This window comes from Camelus ferus, chromosome 10 (assembly GCF_009834535.1).
Source record: "Camelus ferus isolate YT-003-E chromosome 10, BCGSAC_Cfer_1.0, whole genome shotgun sequence".
NCBI classification, from domain to species: Eukaryota; Metazoa; Chordata; class Mammalia; order Artiodactyla; family Camelidae; genus Camelus; species Camelus ferus.
In genome coordinates this window covers 69,590,514-69,610,135 of record NC_045705.1, presented here as the reverse complement: position 1 = coordinate 69,610,135, position 19,622 = coordinate 69,590,514, and the positions used below count along the sequence as shown (strand labels likewise).

Genomic DNA, 19,622 nt, shown 5'->3' with positions numbered 1-19,622 from the left:
GTGCCATCTAAACAAAAACTTCTCCTTTGGACCCGCTGCTTTTGCAATGGCCAAATGCAGAGCACCGAGTAAGAAAGAAAACCTGGACAAGGAACCAGCCTTCGCTGTTGGTGGGAATGTAGTTTGGTGCAGCCACTGTGGAGGACAGTATGGAGGTTCCTTAAGAAACTTAAAAATAGACTTACCATATGACCCAGCAATCCCACTCCTGGACATACATCCAGAGGGAACTCTAATTTGAAAAGACACCTGCACCCCAATGTTCATAGCAGCAGTATATACAACAGCCAAGACATGGAAACAACCTAAATGTCCATCAACAGATGACTGGATAAAGTTGTGTATATTTATACAATGGAATACTACTCAGCCATAAAAAGGAATAAAATAATGCCATTTGCAGCAACATGGGTGGACCTAGAGATTATCATATTAAGTGAAATCAAACAGAAACACAAATATCATAGGATATCACTCATATATGGAATCTAAAGAAAAAGACATAAATGAGCTTATTTACAAAACAGAAACAGACTCAGACATAGAAAACAAACTCATGATTACAAAGGGGATGGGGGTGCGGAGGGATAAATTGGGAGTTTGAGATTTGCAGATTCTAGCTACTATATATAAAATAGATAAGTAACAAGTTTCTACTATATAGCAGAGGGAACCGTATTCAAAGTATGTATGCGTATGACTGAAACATTACACTGTTCACCAGAAATTGACGCAGCCTTGTAAACTGACTATACGTGTCAATAAAGAAGAATGCAAAAAAAAGAAAAAGGAAAACCCAAATCGTTTTGAAGGTTGACCTTGCCCTCGAGGCAGCCAGTCCTAACGTTCACTGACGTCAGACTAGAGGAGCTGCTGTAAGAGACGTGACTTTGGAGGGAGGATGCTGGCGGCTCCTGCTACCCAGCCCTTCCGCCTTCTCAGAGAGCCCCTCCCCCATCGCCCTCCTGCACTGTCCTTTCCGTGCAAGGAACCCAGACCCCCACAGGCTGCTGGGGTGAGGCGCTGAGGCCCCAAACTTCCCCTCTCTCCGCAGGGCAGGGGCTGTCTCTGAGTTTGCTTCTCTCTGTGCAGCTGACCCCCTTTTCACGTCTCTGCCCGTGGCCCCAGCAGTCGTGATTCAGACACCCCTTGCCGTGTCCCCCTTTCCTTGCCTTGCTGATGTTGTCTGTGTTGGAAATGTCCTCCCCAACCCCTGTCACCATAGTCCCTTCATTGTCCCAGAAAACTCTTCGAAAAAAAAGAAAAAGCCCTTGCACGAGAGGGTCCCTCTGGTAGGCATACAGCAGGGATGTCAGTGGCACTCGTGAACATTGGACCGTTCCCCTGGGGAGCGGACGTGTAAGCCGGGGGTCACACACACGCCGGGGCATGTCTACCCACTGCAGACTGCAGACTAGTTACACGGGGTGGGTTAAGCCCACGCGTCTCACCGTGAAAAACCAAGGCACAGAGGGGTCCCAACGGTGAGTCTAGAAAGCAGTCAGGACGGTGCCTGCTCCTAGACCAGGACGTGGGGGCCCTAAGTCGATGGGAGGGGTCAATGTAAATTTGTGACGAGTTGCCTTTCCTGGGGATGGAGGGTGGCGTGGCCGCGATGGGCGTCAGAAGGGGCTCAGCCCCACGTGAGAAGCCTCGGCTCTCTTACTCGCGAAACGCACCTGAAGACAGAATGACTTGCTATTCACTGTTCGTGTTTCTGGGTCGCGGGAACCTGCCGCTGTCACATCCCTCTTTGCCCTTTTCTGTAATTTAAGAGCCTCTCAAATTAACCACATCAAAGTAACGCGCTCTGCTCCGCCGGTGATGGCGGCGTGCGAGAGAGACTGCGGGTAAGGAGAGAAGTCTGATGCGGAGGTCGAAGCTGCCGCACCTGCAGGCTGGTCCAGGGCCGTCTGCGCGGGGTGCGGGGCCCCTTCCCAACCCTGCTCCCCACGGAGGCTGGCGGCAGCCATCCGTCCCTGGGGCTTCCGCCCCACCTCGTGCGTTGTGCTGGTCCGGTCCCTTCGTGATGACTGTCCGGGTCTCTGTTCGCCCAGAGGGAGTCCTCTGTGGGCGGGGCACGACTCTGTGTTATGTTTGTTTCCCTGCTGCTCAGACCTTGGTATCTTACTAAGATGCCAGTAGATATCACATAATTGAGATGAAGAGGTGGACGCCTGCCTTTCGCATCTTAGGCTGCAGCCCTGACCGACTGCTCCCCGTGCCGGGGCGTCTGCTGGGGCTGCAGGATTCTGCGTCCTCGAGGCAAAGGCCGCAGGGGCAGCTTTTCAGAGCCCCCTAGTCAGTGGTGTTGAGCCCTGCCTCCGTCCCCCTTTTGATTTGCACGTGACCCCAAGAGTCACAGTCATTGTCCTGAGGGTCGTCGGAGCCACGCTGGCTGCCCTGGCGTCAGCAGGTGGGTGGGAGCCGTAATACCTGGGGGTCCATTCCTCAAACTCGCTTTTAGCCCTTTGGACTTGGTGAGGGAGTGAGGGGTGTGGCTGCTCTCGCCCACGTGCTGGCTCTGACATGCATGGGTTTGGGCCCCTAGAGACTCCGCTGACCTTAGCCGCACAGCTGGACGACCCCGGGGAGGTGATCAAAGCCCTGAGAAACGGCGGGGCCCACCTGGACTTCCGTGCCAAGGATGGGATGACGGCCCTGCACAAAGCCGCCCGCACCAGGAACCTGCCGGCCCTGAAGGTACGCGTGGGTCCTGTCTTCCCCGGGGACGCCCCCTCATCCGATCCCGGCGCCTGCCCCATCCCCCTTCCCCTCCCACAGCGGCCCCCGAGGTGATGCCGGATCATGTTAGAGTGGTGTTCGCAAGAGTGGCCTGGCTCCCCACCTCCCTCCTTGGTGACGTGGCTTTTAGGATCTACTGTTCACAGAAAGTCACCTTTCTCCTCTGTTCCAGCCACAGGGTGCGTGTTTTCAGCTGAAACCCGCCCCCCTCCAAGGAGGAGGCTGCCAACCCAGCCCACACCTCACTGCAGCCGCTGCCCCCGGCATCAGAAGCCGATTGTGGGGGGTGGACCTCACCTCCGTCCCCCTCCCCACGCTGTGATTTGAGCATCCTCACCTGCCCGGGCTCTGCCTGTGGTGCACCAGGCAGCGGGGCACGTGCCCAAGCCCGCTCCGTCGGGGAGAGGCGGGGAGGGGACCCAGTGCTGCGGGCTGACCCCCAACACGGTGCTTTACTGTAACGTCATGGACTCCTTAGCTTCACAGCGGCTGCGCTCATCACCTGGCTTCCTGGGAAATCAAGAGTTCATGGCGACGCTTTCTTATTTCAGCACCTCCAGGATGCACACTGAGATGGTTTACGCTGCACTTTTGGGTTAAATAGTACACCTTTTCCATCCAAATGTCTCTGTCCCCATGTTGCTCTCCGCTGGTACACAGGGCATCAGCCGGACAGGGCAGGTCTCCCTGGTGCCCGAGGGCACGTGTGCCCAGCGTCTCCACGTCTCCCGGACGTGTAAGCGTGTGCTGCATGCCTGGGACCGGGTGCCATTTCAGGGCCAGAAACTTCAATGTCTGAAGTCAGGACCTCCTTAATCTTGAGAGGCCAGCCAAGCATGGGAACTGAGGGCTTGGGTGCCCGTGGTCTGGGGGCGCGTGGCCCTCTTCTTGATTGATTCAGTCCTGAGAAAGGGGCCGTGAGACACGCGACTGCAGCGTTCGGCGTTTTTCAGACCCTGTTGGAGCTTGGCGCGTCCCCGGATTACAAGGACAGCTACGGCCTCACACCGCTGTATCACACCGCGATCGTCGGGGGCGACCCCTGCTGCTGCGAGCTGCTCCTCCACGAGCACGCGGCCGTGAGCTGCAAGGACGAGAACGGCTGGCACGAGATCCACCAGGTGCGCGGGGCTCACCCCTCACCCGCCACCCCGCTGGCCGAGCGCCCCTCCCTGGGAGCCGAGGGCACTCGGGGGCCCGCTGTCCCAGCTGCCCCGGTAGAGCATGGGACCGGGGGCTTTGTGAGCACAGGGGACCTAGCACAGGGCTTGACTTCTGTGCACAAGGCGCATGTTTCCAAACCCCACCTGCAGCGGTGGGGCTGGGGGCAGGTCGGCTGCAGTCCTGGCAGAAACAGAATCCACCTGGTGGCTCAGAGGGAGCGTCTTTAATGGACCAAGGGCAAGAGAGGATTGTATTCCTGGAAGCAGGGAGAGCGAGTGAGGCAGAGGGAGCCCAGGGGGAGGTGTGTGAGGAGGAGGGAGCCCCGGGGGAGCCGTGTGGTGCAGGGACTGCGACACGGGGAAGAAGTGCCCTGGCTTCTCCGTTCTCCCGCCTTCCCTTTGGCTGAGCCCCGGCAGAGCCGGCCAACCAGGAAGCCCGGTGCTGCAGGCGCGGACGTCAGGGTCTGCGGGCAGAGGAGGGTGGACGGTGGCTTTGGGAGAGCAGGGGGCGTATCCGTCCAAGGGGTCAAGGGCAGAGGCCGGACCAGGAGGCGGCTGCGATGGTTCTCCTGCTCGCCCTTTATGTGGCCGTGACCCGTCCGTTTCCCTCCACTGCCGTGAGCCTACACACCTGCCCGTCTGAGCAGGGTCTGTGGTCGGAGGGTGGGGGTTGCCCAGGTGCGGCAGCAGGTGGAACCCCCCCCCCGCCCAGCCTTCTCGTGCTCGGTTCTGGTTCAGAGTCCCCGCAGCCTGGAGAAGCGTCCAGTTCCTGCCTGTGGTATGAGCAGGGTGTGTGTGTCGGGGTGGAGGGGGGGACCTCTGTGAAGCTATTCCCAGGGGCCCCGAGGCCATGCCCTGGGCGGGCCCTCAGGGGAGCAGCGCCCTCAGGGCCTGCGTCACAGCTGCTGACCCAGGGCCTGAGGCCGAGCTGTGAGTCTCAGAAGCCAGGGACCAGCAGGGTGTCCCCGGGGCCCGTCCAGAGGAAGAGCCAGGCAAGGCCAGCTCCACGTCCGGTGTTCCAGCTACCGACATGTCTGAGAGCTGTGCCCCCGTCCCTGGGGAAGGAGTGTCCACGGAGCAGAGACGTTTAGTCCAGGTTTCCCTCGACCCCGAGCTCCGGACGCGACGGGGCCAGGTGTGTGTGCAGCCTGGGAGCGGGCCGGCCCGTGTGAAACGCCGGTGGTGTTTTTTCTCTAGATTTGTCCGTCCTTTAAACGTCATTACTTTTGCTGTTCTGCAGTTTTCTTTTTGAACTCCAATAATGTGAATTCAGGTTAAAATGGCCTTAAATGCGGAATTTGACAGGGACACGGGGAGAGGTGTTGCTGGGGGTGACCTGGGCAGTCACGGCTTTGGGACCGTGCCTGAGTCCCCAGGACGGCGGGGCCTGGACCATGCCGGGCTCGGGGACGGAGCCCCTGGTCATGGACAGACGTCAGACCTTCCCTGGCCCTAGATGGGAGTTTTATCAGCACATTTCGGAAGAATCGTGAGGGACGCTGTATTTCCACCTGCCGGGCATCCTCTCTCAAGCCCCTCCGTTAAAATGTAGGTTTTGCTACTGTTCAGGCCTGGTGGGGCCAACCCAGCAGGAGACGGCTGCCTGTGCAGAGGTGGCGTGTTACTCACAGACCCAGGAGGAGGCCACTGCGGGGAAGGCAGAGGACGGTGTTGGGGCAGGGGTCTTTACTGTGGTTTCCGAGGTGGGGAACAGGCTGGCAGGACCAGCAGACTGTGACCTCAGCATCCCTGGGGCCCAGGGGCTGCCCGGGGTGGGGTTTGGACAGCGTGAGGGGCCCTGAGTGTGAGAGCCGAGAGTGCAGGGGCCGCAAGGACTGCATGGTTGGTGTGGATCTGAGAGCTGTGCTCTAGGCGGAGTCCTTTTCTCTAGGAATTGACTCCCTGGCAGGGCAGCCTGTCCCTCCTGTGCCACCGAGACCCCAGATGCCGGAGCAGCAGAAACAGACACAAGAAAAGAGTGAGCTCAGCCCCGAGTCCAGCGGCGTGTCTCCACGGGGTAGCTCCCGTGTCCCGACCTCGGGGAGCCCCTAGGCTCCGTTCTCTCCTCCCTTCCCAACCAGGCAAACATCTCACCCCACTTCTCACTGGGGTGGCCCCACGCTGGAGTCCCACCCCCCTTCTAATGCAGGTGGCCGTCGTGGCTGCCTCACCTGGCTCCTGGGAGCACCACCCAGAGATGGGGGTGACAGGTGAGTGTTGGGGGCATGGAGGGTCGCTTTCTGCAGAGCTGGCTCCCTGCCGTGGTTTTGGCCCCCGAGACCCCGTGTGGATTCCCAGCGTCCAGCAGCAAAGCCACCAACGTCCAGGGTCCCCCGCACCCAGCCCGGCACTGCATTTGGAGCTCAGAGGCAGTAACTCTCGGTGCATCCATTCCCTGCATCACCGTCGGGGCCGTGCATCGCCCTCTAGTGGCCGGCTTCTTTTTCACGCAAGTCCTGCTGAAGCCGCTGGCAACCAAGCCACTGGGGGAGCCTGCGGTCTTCACCTGTGGCCACTGTGACCGCAGGAGGGGATGCTTAGCGAGGGTCCGGACACAGCTGCCCTCCCCAGGTGGTCGTCCTCCGTCAGGGCTCACATTCACTGAGCAAACGCTGTCCTCGCCATCCTTTCACACTCCTGCAGCAACCCTGGCTGACACTGCTGGTCTCCGAGTTAGCGGGGCCCAGACACAGGGGTGGTCGCCCAAGGCCACAGGCTGGTGGTTGCCCGGGCCGGGCTCGCTCCCAGCGCGGGTCCCGCCTGAAGCCTGGCTCTTGGTCTGGCCTCCAGGGCTTTCAGACAGAAGCCACCCGTCTAACGACACGCATTTGTGGCGGAAGGAAATGGAGGGCAGGCGGGTTTGCATCACCCAGCTGGGCCGACTCTGGCCCGGCCCTCTTGGGGAAGCACCTCGGAATTCTGGGGTCTACGCCCCTCTGTGTGGCACCCGGCAGCTCCTGCCCAGCCGGCCGGCGCCCATCCTTCCAGGGGTCAAGTTGCCCGCAGCCGGCCTGCTCGCAGGTGTTGCAGGCCGCTTGGTTGGCTGCCCCGGGTGGTGCTGGGCACCCAGGGTTTCATCCGGAAGGAGCAAGACTCGGCCCCCAGGCCCTGCGACTGGGATGTGCGCCCCCTGCAGGCTGATATTGGGAGAGCGCTCTTTAGAACTGCTGTCTGCAAAGGATCTTTAAACTTGTTATTCATGTTACCCTAAATTTTTTTAATTACAAAAGAAACACCTGCTCAACATACAGTTCTTTGAAAATATGAGGAAGCATCAAGAAAGAAGTAAAAACCACCCAGATGCACCCCCGCAGCCCGGGAACGTGGGCATCAGGCCAGGGAGATTCACCCTGCAGTCTAGCTGTTGAGCATTTACACCCACCTGCGCAGCGCCTGGCACCCCTGCTCCGACCTCAGGGTGCGTGGGCTTGGCTGTCTCGGGACTCGAGGATATGTTACTGGTGAGGTCAAGGCAAGGCCCTGGGGGGATGGCCGTCCCCAGTGAGAGGACAGCTGCTTGGCAGAGGAGCCGGTCTGGTGTTTCCACACGCCTTCATGCACAGCTGTGCCCACGTGACTGGCCCACGTGGGGCGTCTCGCTCTCTCCCTCCCTCCGAGATTTTGTCTGATTCTGTTTTAGAAGATAAGTGAGATTTCCTTCTTGCATTGTCAGTAGGATATACTTGGCTGAGTATTACACAGACTGGGATTGCAGACAGCCCCCTCAGCATGACCTGGGTCACCTGAGCTAGTGACTTACCCTCTCTGAGCTTATTTGCTAATGTCTAAAGTTGGCTGAGCTATAACTCATAAAGCTCTTGTGACAGTTAAATGACACACTACAGTGCCTGGCATCTAGTTAGTGCTCAGTAAGTGCTGGCCACGCCCCCACCATCATCATCATTGTCATCATCTTGCCATTCCCTCCTCTCATCCCCTGGCCACACCCCATCACCATCAGGCCACGCCCTCCTCTCATCCCCTGGCCACACCCCATCACCACCATCTGGCCACGCCCCTGCTGTCGTCATCATGGGGAGTGTCTGGTTTTGTCTCTAAGAAATGGTACTTGACAGTCAGAGCACTTAACCAGTTTGCTCTCAGGCCTTCATGCAGATCTCATTTGATTTCTGCAACAATTTTTAAAGGACGTTTTATCGTTTGATCTTAATTTTGTTGTGGTTGCTGTTTATTGCTTACTGTTTTCTAATGCGGGGTTTTAACCCTAAGGAAATTGCAGTCTTTGGTTACTGCTCCTCTCCTCCCTCCCTCTTCTCACTGGGCTCACCCCCCACCCCCATCCACCCCCTCCCACCCCCGTTTACCCTCAGCCCTGGGCTCCAGGCCCTTGGTGCTTTCCCTCACCCCACGGTAAGGGGGCAGGCCCCCGGGAGGTCTGCTGATGGCGCTCACAGCACGGTGTGGCTCCCAGTCTGTGTGGGTGCTGTGTGTGTTACCGTCTCCCAGGGGTACCCGCAGCCCTTCGAGGGCAGGGCTGTGCATCTGAGCACCCTCCACGCCCCTGCGTACATGTTGGCTGGGTGGGTTGACCTCCAGAAGGCATGGCATCACCAGTATGGACTCTGGTCTTCTTCCTTTACCTTAGGGTTTTCCTAGTGTGCTGGGGTGCTGACAGCTGGGGTGCACACCGCATCCACGGAAGCTGGGACCAACGGGAGCACAGGCTTGGGCAGAGAGCCCCTGAGAGCTCCGACGGCCCCCACCGGGAGTGGCCAGTCCTAACAAGAGCGGGCATCTCATTCAGGCCACAGTGATGGGCAGATGTAGCCTCAGGTCAGGGAACAGCGCCACTGGCCTCCTGGGGTGGAGGCATCATGAATGGGCCTGGAGATGGCGTTCCCACAATGCCTACGGAGGGTTAGTGTGGCCCAGTTCACGGCCATCAGTGTGGGGGCCTCACTGTGGACACAGCACGCAGCTGTTACCTGCATCTTTGCAGATGAGGACCCCTGGATCTGAGAGCCTGGATCCCCCGGCTGCCAGGTGGAAGGACCAGAGCCTGGGGGCCCCTCCCTGGCCCGTGCTGTTACTCCAGACCCAATCCTTTGCTCCCAGCCCACATCTCAAGCCACTGAGCCCCTGGGGCCCTGCGGGGAGAGCTGAGCCATGCAGCTGGGGGTCTGCTCTGTACTGACCTGGGGGTCAGATCTGCACCTGAGGCCCCACGCTGCCCAGATGAGGAACGTTCCCTCTGGAGAAGTCAGCAAGGTCGCATTTCACGGTGGGCCTCCAGGGGGACTGAGGACCACCGAGCCACCGTCTTCACAGTCAGCCCCGACTCCTGGGGCTGAGGGCAGAGGAGACGCCACGGGGAGAGGGCGTCGGTGATGGCCCCGGGACCAAGGTGGAGGATACACCTCCTCGCCTCAGTCAGAGCCCGTGTTCTGCTGTAGTGGCTTAAGCTGAGTCTTCAGGGACCTCTTGTATCCAGAAATCACATTTTAAAGCAGTGGGGTCCATGGGGAAAGCTGGGGGGCATCCCCTTAGACGTCAAAATACTGGGACCTTTCCTTTTGGAATTCTAAGCATCACGTCTCTTATGTCACTTTTCAGCCTGAACCTCACAAAGTAGTTGACCTGAACTGATTGTATTGGTTTATTAAAGGCTGTGGTAACAAAGTCCCGCAGCCCAGGCAGCTCAGACAACAGTCCTGGGGGTGGCGGGAGTCCGAGGCCCAGGGGTGGGCGGGGCCGGCTCCTCCTGGGGCCTCTCTCGGCGTAGAGATGGCCGTCTTCTCCCTGGGTCTTCACGTGGTGTCCCTCTGTGTGTGTCTGTGTCCTGATCTCCTCTTATATGGACACTCATCATGTAGGATTCAGGCCCACCCTAGTAACCTCATTTTACCTTAATCTCCTCTTTAAAGACCCCCATCTCCAAATGCAGTCACGTTCTGAGGTGCTGGGGCTTAGGGTTTCAACATACGAATTTGGGGAACAGAGCTCAGGCCACAACACTGATCAGAGCAGAACTACCCACTTTTTGTGGTTTGCGCTGCAGTCCGTACACTCATGGCCCAGTCCCCTGACTCCCCGTGGGGCCGCCAGCATGACCACCGCCAGCCATTGAAGACCCGGGAACGCAGGGCCACAGAGCAGCCAGTGGCTCCGCGGGGCATGGAGTGTTTCGTGTGTCTGGGTGAGGGGCCTTCCGGTGCCTAAGCTGGGGTGACGACCGTTGTAGTCTTACTGTTCAGCTGTGCGATCTCCAGCTCACGTTGCAAAGCACATGTTGTAGGAGAAATGCCTGTGTGGTGGGGACTTAGATAATTTTGCTTGTGGCACCGAACCAAGCAGAAACATTTGCAACGCAGTGAACTTCGCATTGCTCCAGTTGAGTTGCACAACCCCAGGGGGCGTTGTTTCATTTGCTGTAAATTCAGGCTTGAAGGGTCATCACAACAGGTGTCCAGCAGGTGGCAGTGAAGCGCTTGAAGGAAGGAGCACCCTTGTCCCTAATTTACGCAAATTACGTGTTTGGCCTGTGACGGGGGACACCCAGCATAGCTGGGGTGAATCCCAGATCTCGTGGGGCACCGCCTCCAAGTGCACGTGCCCGGAGATTTGCAGGCAGGAGACGTGCGTTTTCCAGAAGGCATCTCAGACAGAATGGCTAAGCGAGTTTGAGGCATGCTGTTTTGTTTTCCATTCTGGTTACTCTCTGGCGCTGTCAGTCCTTTTAATCTGTCTCTCAAGGGCCAGAAAGCACAACACCTCTTAAAAGAAAAAAGGACGGGGGTTAGCACGGCTTATCTTGGGGGAGGACAGGTTCTTACTTTGGTAAGCTTTGAGGTCTTTGTGTTAAGCAAGTACTAATTTCTTTTTTTTTTTTTTAATTGTGAGTGACTATTATTTCAATTTCAGGCTTACAGAGGAGTTGCGGGAACAGGACAGAGAACTCCCACATACCCTTCACCCAGAGGCCACATCTGAGTCTTTCCCCTTGTCCCAGTAATCGCCCTCATGGTCGTAGCGGCCAGTCCGGGACCCTGCGTGAGCCCTTCCGCCTGGGAGACGTCATCCGTCTTCCCTCGATTCTCTCAGGGACTGTGTTGAAGGCGGCGGGGCTGGTCCTGCGGGAGGCTGTCCCCCAGACTGGGTTTGCTCGCTGCTCCCTCACGATGACAAGCGGGACGCGCGTTCCCGCGGGAGCGCCGGGGAAGGGACGCGCGTTTCCGGCAGTGCGTCCCCCCGGGTGGTGCGTGGTGGCCGTTTGCTGTCACTGGCGACGTTCGCTCTGACCACCAGCTTGGGCGGACTTGGCGGGGCCTCCACTGCAGCTCCTGCTTCCCTTTCTGGTTGGTGTTTTCTGGGGTCTTCACACTGTTTGGGAAAACCCCTCTTCTCACCCTTCTCTCTCCTGGTGGCGTCGGCGTCCGCTGGAGTTTCCTGCCTGAATTAGGCAATTAATTGCTAAATGGAGATTTTCCGCCCCGTCCTTGTCTCGCACTAATTAGTTGGCTGCCTGCTACCAGGAAGAGCTCTCTCTTCTTGTCTGTCTGTCCCCTTGTTTACAGCGATGCGGTTTCGTGGATTTCTGTTCATTCAACGGGTCGACGATCTGTTAGTGTTGTCCCTCTTGGGGCCCGTGGGCGCCCCTTCAGCATGGCCTGTTTGTCCTTTGGCCCTGACCCCATCCTTTCTTGAGCACGTCTTTGCTTCTCGCTCAGCAAGGTGTGCCAAGCTCATCTTGTTCTTTTTCCGCCTCGGCGCTGGAGTCGGCCATTTCCCTGAGGAGACCTGGTCTCTCGGAGCACAGAGCGGGGTTTAGGACCCAAGGCCCGGGCGTTGAGCGTGCTCGCCACTCCCGGGCTGCTGCTGACCCCAGGCCGTCTCAGGCGCGGGAGCTGGGGACCTGTGTCCACGTGGGTCTGCACATTTTCGTCTTTGCTTCTCTCTGTGTTGGAAACCATGTGCTCTTACTGGCACCGTCCCCAGAGTTCATTCTGGTTTTCTCCTGCACGTCGTTGGTGGCTCCCTTCTCCACCAGTGGGAAGCCTGCTCCCTGCTCCTCCTCTACGGGCCTGTTGCTCAGCCCGCTGCACGCAGCCCGGCTGCTGGCCCGTCTGGCCGCCACCTCCCTCGGGCCCCCTCACCCCTCCTCGCCCACCAGGCTGCCGCGCCAGCAAGCACAGCTCCTGTCAGGTAACAACCGTGGTTCAAAAGAGGAGACTAGCAAAGAGGATCCTTTAGAAGAGTGAATGGCACACTGCACCACTGTGGGGCTAGGGGAGGTTTTATTTTTGTTTCAGTGTTTGTCTGAATTCGTTTGGCTTTGTTTGTTTTAAAACAACGGGCTGGGAGAGAGAAGACTGGAGCGGGAAGGAGGCCCTCGGGGGTCTTTCCCTGGCAGTCTGCTCAGAGTTAACAGCTCTGTTTTCCTTCTTAGCACTGAGCCTGTTGTGGCTCTTGGTAAGAAGAGGGTGGCGCCATCCCGAGGGTGTGACGCAAAGCCTCGCGATTTCAGGTTAACTGAGGGAGGGCGGGCGAGGAGCCCAGGCTGGTTGCTCAGTGTCCTCACACTCACACGGCCCCCTCCGTGCTGACGACAGGGTGTCTCGGCTGCGCCGCGGCACAGTCCTGCCTCCTGGAGGCCCTTTGGCGGGAGCTGGTGAGCTGGGCTCCTGAAATTGAAGGAACAAAAATCCCAGTTCAGACTGGTTTAAGGGGAGAATGAAAATTATGCCTACACTGTGTCCTAAGGAGTCCAGGCGTGGTCGTGGCTGAAGGGGTTCACGCGGCGTCACCTTGGGGTGGGGGGTGGGGGGGGGTGTGTGTCTTGTTTTCTCTCCTTCCTGTGACTCCCTCGCCTCTGTTCCCCTGTGTTGGTGGCCCAGCGGCTCTGGGCTCCTGTGGCTTCTTTGCCGGCCATCCTGGGGGAAAGAGAATTCCACTTTCTCAGTCGTTGCAGCAAATGTTCCGGCCTCAGTCGTCAAGGGCCCCGAGGGCCGCATGGGCATCCGCAGCCCAGTCTGTCAGGAGTAGAACGTTCTGTGCCGGCTGCGGGGGCACGGCCGGCCCCCCGGGCCTCTGGGAGCGGGTTCGGGTGGCCCCTGAAGGAAGATGCAGGTGCTCTTGTCCCAAGAAGGGGGTGAGGGGGCGGGCAGGTAAAAGCACTGTATCTATGGTGACGATCTGCTCTATAAACGGAGGAGATGATTTTATGGGAGGCACAGAGGTTGTGAGTTACTCGGGGTTTTGTTTTTTTTAAGCTCATCCAGTGTATGGTTCCCATATCTTGCCTGTCATCCGTCCTCAGTGTTAATTGGCGAGGTGTAGCTGCTTCTCGTGGACTGGGCAGAGGTCAAGTTCCCTCGATCTGCCTCAGTGATCAGAAAGGCAGGGTTAATGAGCACCCCTTCCTCTGGTTACTGTGCAGCCCGGCCCCGACCCCCCACCGCTGCCTGTCCCCGTGTGGCCACTGTTTCTTCCCCACTGGGTGCCTCCCCGCCCTCCCTGTGAGCCGTGTGGGGTCAGGACCCCCGTTTCCTTGCCTTTCACATCTCCCCATCCAGGTTGTTGCCCCGTCCCCGGGATGGCGGGTCTCACGCCCTCGCGCTGCCTGTCGCTGGGTGTCTGGGAGGTGGCGGTGGATGGGGTGGGTCTGCTGGCTAAGACTTGCTGCCCGGGTCAAGGGTTGCCCCAGCATCGAGCAGTGTCTGGTGGACCCTCTGCCTGAGTGGGACAGCAGTGCCCGGTCACAGTGCAGGGCCGCCCGGCTCCCTGTGAGCAGCACTGGGGGGTCCTTTCAGGTCCCTTATGCACGTGACTCTCGTGAGAACCCCGTGAGGAATAGGGTTTCTGTTTACACATGAAGACACAGGCTCAGAGTGAGGTTCAGGGAAAAGGGGGCCTGATCCAATTGACCCCAGAGCCTTGTTGGCTCACAAATCACACATCACCCCTTAGAAGGGCCCAGGAAAGGGTAAATCACAATGTGGGGCTGCTCCCGCCCCGTGCTCTCTTCCGGGTGGGTTACAGTTTGAAAGCAGTAACCGGATGCCCCTTGCCCGGAGGAGGGCAGGCAGGGTCTCTGCCCAGGACACAGCCGGGTGCCTGCACCTCTCCGGGCTGCTTTCACGCCTCCTCCCAGGGCGGGGAGCTTGGGTAAGCAAGGCCAGAGATGGAGCATCCTGGATTACACTTGCTGGGGCTGGTTTCCTGAGGCCGGAGGCGAAGACACGCCAGTGGGTCTCTCTGGGCTTCCTGTCCCATGGTTCTGAATGGGAGGAGCTGGGTGCTGCGGGGACCACCTTGCAGAACCCCCGTCAAAGAGCTGAACACAGTCCTCAGACCCATCACTGGCTCCGTCTGATCCCCACCCAGGGATGCTGACGTGCGAGGCCTGTCTAGAGTGGGGGCAGGGGTCGGGCCGTGTTGACCACACGGTTCGGTTCCGGGGGAGGCGGCTGCGCGCCTGGGGCTTGGGGCGTCCCGGGCGGCGTCCAGCCTCACAGCGTGGACTCTCGTTTCAGGCCTGCAGGTACGGGCACGTGCAGCACCTGGAGCACCTGCTCTTCTACGGGGCTGACATGGGGGCGCAGAACTGCCTCGGGGAACACCGCGCTGCACATCTGCGCCCTCTACAACCAGGTCAGTGAGCCGGGTCGCGCCCCACGCCCGCCCCCAGCGCGCCGACGCCAGGACCGGGGTCGCGCTGTGCTCTTTGCAGGGGCAGCAGTCTGCGTCCGCGTCCGCGTCCGCGTCCGCGTCCGCTCCGGCGGCCTCGCGCAGCCCCGCAGGTGGGGCGGCTCAAACAGCAGACGTGGCTTTCTCGCAGTCCTGGGGGCCAGGAGCCTGAGGTCGGGGTGCCGGCCTGCCTGGTCCCTGCAGAATTCCAGTCTCTCTTCCCGGTTTGCAGCCGGCTGCCTTCCCCCTGTGCCCCCATGCGGTGGAGAGAAAGAGCTCTGGTGTCTCCTCTCACAGGCCACTAATCCCATCAGATCAGGGCCCCTCCCTCACGACCTCACTTAACCTAACTGCCTCCTGAAGGCCCAGCTCCCAGTGCAGTCACGTTGGGGCTTAGGGCTTCAGCACAGGAATCTGGGGAGATGCAAGCATTTGGGGCATGGGGTGGGGTAGGTCTCACCTGCTTCTTTGAGAATGGTTATTCCTGTTGCAGAAGAGGAAGTGGAGTCGGGAGGTGAGAGGTGCGGTCCCGGGACGTGTCGGGGCTGGGCACAGGAAGCCCGCAGAGCTGAGGGTGCAGACTCTGCAGTACAGTGTTACGCATACCCCTCGGCGGGTCCTGGGTGGGGAGGGGTGCAGCTGACAGAGCCCCGGATACCATGATGGCACCCCGCCAGACCTCGATGGGGCCACTGCACGTACAAACACGTCCCCAGCAGGCTTTCTCGTTTTAATTGTGAAAACACATATAAAACATAACCAAAACTTGCCCATCTAGCTAATTTTAAGTATGCCGTTCAGTGATATTAAGTGCATTCACGTTGTATGACCACTGTCACCATCCATCTCCAGAGCTTTCCATCTTCCCAGACTGACACTCTGTCCCCACTGCACACTCAGTCCTTCCCCGCCATCCCCAGCCCCGGCCCCCACCGTCTACTTTGTGTCTCTGAGAACGACAACCCTAGGGACCTCTCGGGAGAGGAATCCTGCAGCATTTGTCCTCCTGTGTCTGGCTTCCTTCACTGAGCTTCCTGACTTCAGGGTTCATCCGGGCTGTAGCCTGTGTCTGGATTTACTGCCTTTTTAAGGCTGAATAATATTCTGCTGTCTGGATGGACCACATTCTATCCATTCATCCGTCAGGGACATGGGTGGCCCCCACCTCTGGGCTGTTGTGAGTAGTGCTGCTGCGAACACGGGGGTGCAGAGACCTCTTCAGGACCCCTCTTTCACTTCACTTGGAGCCTCGACGTGAACAGTTTAAATACAAAGCCCACACTCTTCTGTGTCAGACGGACTGAAAGCAAGGCGAGCCGGACATGAGTGTGTTCAGGAAGCAGTGATGGGGGGGTGCGACCGCTGCCCTCCCTGGGGCTGAATCCCAAATGGAGGGGTGCGCCCCGTGCTGAGGGAGCACCTCGCTGCCACGTGGGGAGTAACTCGGGGAAGCCCCTGGTCCCCTCTCGAGGCAGTGGGGAGGGCTGAGCCGGCGGCAGGGCTGGTGGAGGGCGTGAGGAGGGGCCGGGCTCCCTGGAGACGGGCGGGGCACTGCTCCAAGGGGCGAGGCCAGCTTCCTTGGTGCCCGAAGCCACGGCTGTTCCAGGCCGTCCCTGGTGGCAGGCTCTGCTGCCCTGTTTCTTCCGTTCTTCTCGTTCTCTGATTTCAAGGAGCTTCAGGTCTGGGGGGTGGGGAGGTGTGGACACTCCATGGAACAGCCCAGCAAAGAGGGGGTCAGGGGATCCACACCCTGGAGGAATAGTGAGGAGATCGTGGATTAGGGTGACTGCTGGCCCCCACCCCAAGCTGTGTCCACTCTGCTTGTCCCCTCTCTGCCATCAAATCCAAAGTAATGATTCCATCTTTGTGAGTGAAATCTCCAGCCTTTGCCTACACCCAAGTCCTTCACCCTGCTCACTCCGTGACTGCCCCATCCAGGGTCCCCTCTAGCCTCTCTGAAGTCCCACTTTGATTCTACCTACTGCACCCTCTTGGATTCTTACCCTGGACAACTCCTATGCATTCTTCAAAACCCAATTTAGATATCTCATCCTCAGTCAAGCCTTTCTTTGAGGAGCCCCTGGTAGAGTTAGCTGTATTTTTCACTCTGCAGCCCTTGGCAGTACAGCCAACATGAAGGACCAGGCCATGAATAGGCCTTTCCTGCTGTCCCTTCCCCCTTGGTCCCACTTTCTCGGGGGCATAAACTGCCATATTCCAGGGTGTCCTGTGCCTGGCGCAGGAGAGCAGCTTGGCCGCGTGGGGTTGGGGGAGTGACTGAGCCGGGCTTCAGGGAGTATTCTGAGAGCCCCTGGCCACCATCCTAACAAGGCATATTGAGGGGATTTGCATGCAGCTGGGCACTCGGTGCTCCTCGGCGCTGGATGCCGGAATGGCTTGATGAGCCTGGAGGTGTCTTCTCAGCTGCACTAGGAAAACACACGTCAGGAGGCTTGGTTTTGGCTGGGAAAACATCTGCTCCAACATGTGCTTCCTAATTATTGCCTCAGACGGGAAGAACGTGCCTTCATTTTCCCCAGTAGATTTTAAGCATATTTTATCATTAAAAAAACCCCAGGAAACCAAAGAGAAAAAGTATGTTTTCTGTCACCTGAAATAATGGTGAAATAATGATGGTCTCTGAGGGTGTAACCTTTTTAGTAGAAAAGGTTAAGACGTTTGGGAGTCTGTATCCCGCGTTATTAACTGGGCTGGATTCGACCGATGTCACTCTCTATGCTCTGGATCTGTCCCCACCCGTCGGCTGATGGCTTCAGGCGGGCCCAGAGGTGCCCTCCTCCCCCCTCCACCGCCCAATGCCTTAGGTTAGCGGGTCCAGCAGGCTTTTTCTGCCAAGACCCCTTATTAAATATTCCAGCTTCTCAGACCACGTGGTCTTCTTCATAGCTCCTCAGCTCTGCCGCCACAGACACTGTGCAGGTTAATGCGGGAGGCTGTGTGCCAATAAAACTTTATTTATAAAACAGGCAGTGGGCCAGTTTAGCCTGTGGGCCCCAGTTGGCCAGGCCCGGGCGTAGAAGGCTGCATCTGCCCCTTCTCCAGACCTAAGTTAAGGACAGACTCCTGGCTCCAGGGCCGAGTGACTTCCTCCCCACGCACCAGGGAGCCCTTGTCGGGGTGAGAGCTGTCCCCGCTCCAGGGTCCTGGTGCCATCGGGGCCAGCCTGCTGCTGTCCAGCCCCACCCATCTGTCCCTCCGCTGCAGCATGGGGTAGAGATGCCTGGGGGCACCTCTGTTTTGGACACCCTGCCTTGCATTATGTCCCAGGGTCGTTGTGGAGGGTCACAGGCTTGCTTTTGGTGGCCCCATGGCCCTGGACAGGAAGTCAGCAAGTGTTCTGGGGTCCAGCCCCATGAATCCCTCATGCCTCTGCCTGGGATGCTGCTGTGGCCTTTTTCTTTTCTCTCAGGCACCCCCTGCCCAACCGTTGAGATGTCTCACTGAGGTAGTAAGAGAGGCCGGTCCAGACGGCGACTCGAAGTGATTCAGGGACACACAACTCCGAACACATCAGCATCCTCCGGGAGCTCACAATGAACCATCCAGGAGGGATGGAGGGCCCCTGGCCTTTGTCACGCACCCCACACAAGCTTTCCTAACCTGAAGCCCTGTCCTCCCTGAATCACCAACCTGCCGGCCTCCTCACTGTGTCCCCTTCCTCTTGCTATACACACATGGGACGTGTGTGGCTGCGTGAGGCCGGCTCAGGGCCAACAGAAACTGCTGTGCAACCTCAAGCAGAAAGGGAGGTCGTACCAGCCACTCTGGGGAATGATGTTGGGAAAGAGATGGTCCCAGGGTGGGGACACAGTGCCTTCGAGTCAGGATATGAGTCAGAGAAGGGGATTAAGAAGCAGCCTTAGTTAGGTACAGTTGCAAGGCAGGGAGACGTGGCAGTCTGGGTTCTGTGGGATCTAAACCAGTACCTTCCTGTGCTGTCTTGGGCAACCTGCTTGTCTTCCTTGGGCTCTGAAATCCCTCTTCTGTAATGTGCAGATAATTATACCTAACTCTCAGGGTTGCTAAGAGGCTTAAAATAGAAGACAAACATATGGTATGCCTGGCACACGGCAGAATCTCAGTTAAAGTGGCTGTAATGGTTTTGATAGTGATGGTGACAATGATGGGCTGATGCGCTGGTGCCTGGTGCGGATCGGTGAGCTTGATGGTGATGCTGGTGATGGTAGGTGATGATGGTGGTGGTGATGGTGATGGATGATGGGTGGTGATTGTTGATGAGGGTGTGATGGTGATGATGGTGTGGTGGGGAATGATGAGGGGTGAGGGTGGTGAATGGTGGTGTGATGATGATGATGATGATGTGAGGTGATGTGTGTGGATGGTGTGGATGATGGATGGTGGTGATGATTGTGATGATGATTGATGGTGATGATGATGTGATGGTGTGTGGGATGATGATTGTGGTGGTGTATTGGTGGTTGGTGGTGATTGTGATGATGATGAGGTGGTGGTGGTGGTGATGATGGTGGTGCTGGGTGGTGGTGTGTGTGTGTTGATGTGGTGGTGGTGGTTTGATGGTGGTGGCGTGATGTGGTGGTGATGTGTGATGAGGGTGGTGCTGGTGGTGATGCGTTGTGATGTGATGATGGTGGGTGATGGTGGTGGTGCTGTGATGACTGTGTGATGGTGGAGATGGTGGTGATGGTGTTGATGAGGGTGATGATGGTGATGGTGCTGGTGATGCTGGTGCTGCTGTTAATTTGCTTACCAAGCTTCTCATTACATCTGAAAGCATCAGGTTTATGGATTGATGTGTGTGTTGTGTCAGTTTCAGGCAGACCTCAGCTGCACACTTCCAGTAAGGCACACTGTGATAAGAAAAGTCTCTCTTCTCCTCTTATGAAATCAACTAATCAGGGCTTTGATGTAAGCAGCAAATTGCATCTAATCTGCTGACTCCCTCAGCCCGCTGCTGGCTCTCCAGGGGCCCCAGAGTAAGGGACACAGCCTGGTGTTTGTTTTTCTACCCTAGATGGTGAAGGCAGGGAGCGAGTTTTAAGTATGTAATGTTACTCGGCCAGGTCA

At 58.1% G+C, this 19,622-nt stretch overlaps 1 protein-coding gene across 1 annotated transcript in view; it reads left to right on the top strand.

Annotated features, from left to right (window-relative positions):
- SHANK2 (SH3 and multiple ankyrin repeat domains 2) overlaps nt 1–19,622 on the top strand; it is a 499,586-nt gene that overhangs the window by 113,766 nt on the left and 366,198 nt on the right. The window contains 4 exon segments of the mRNA XM_032490098.1: nt 2,552–2,703; nt 3,699–3,866; nt 14,402–14,473; nt 14,475–14,519. Coding sequence (XP_032345989.1) covers nt 2,552–2,703; nt 3,699–3,866; nt 14,402–14,473; nt 14,475–14,519 — 437 coding nt within the window.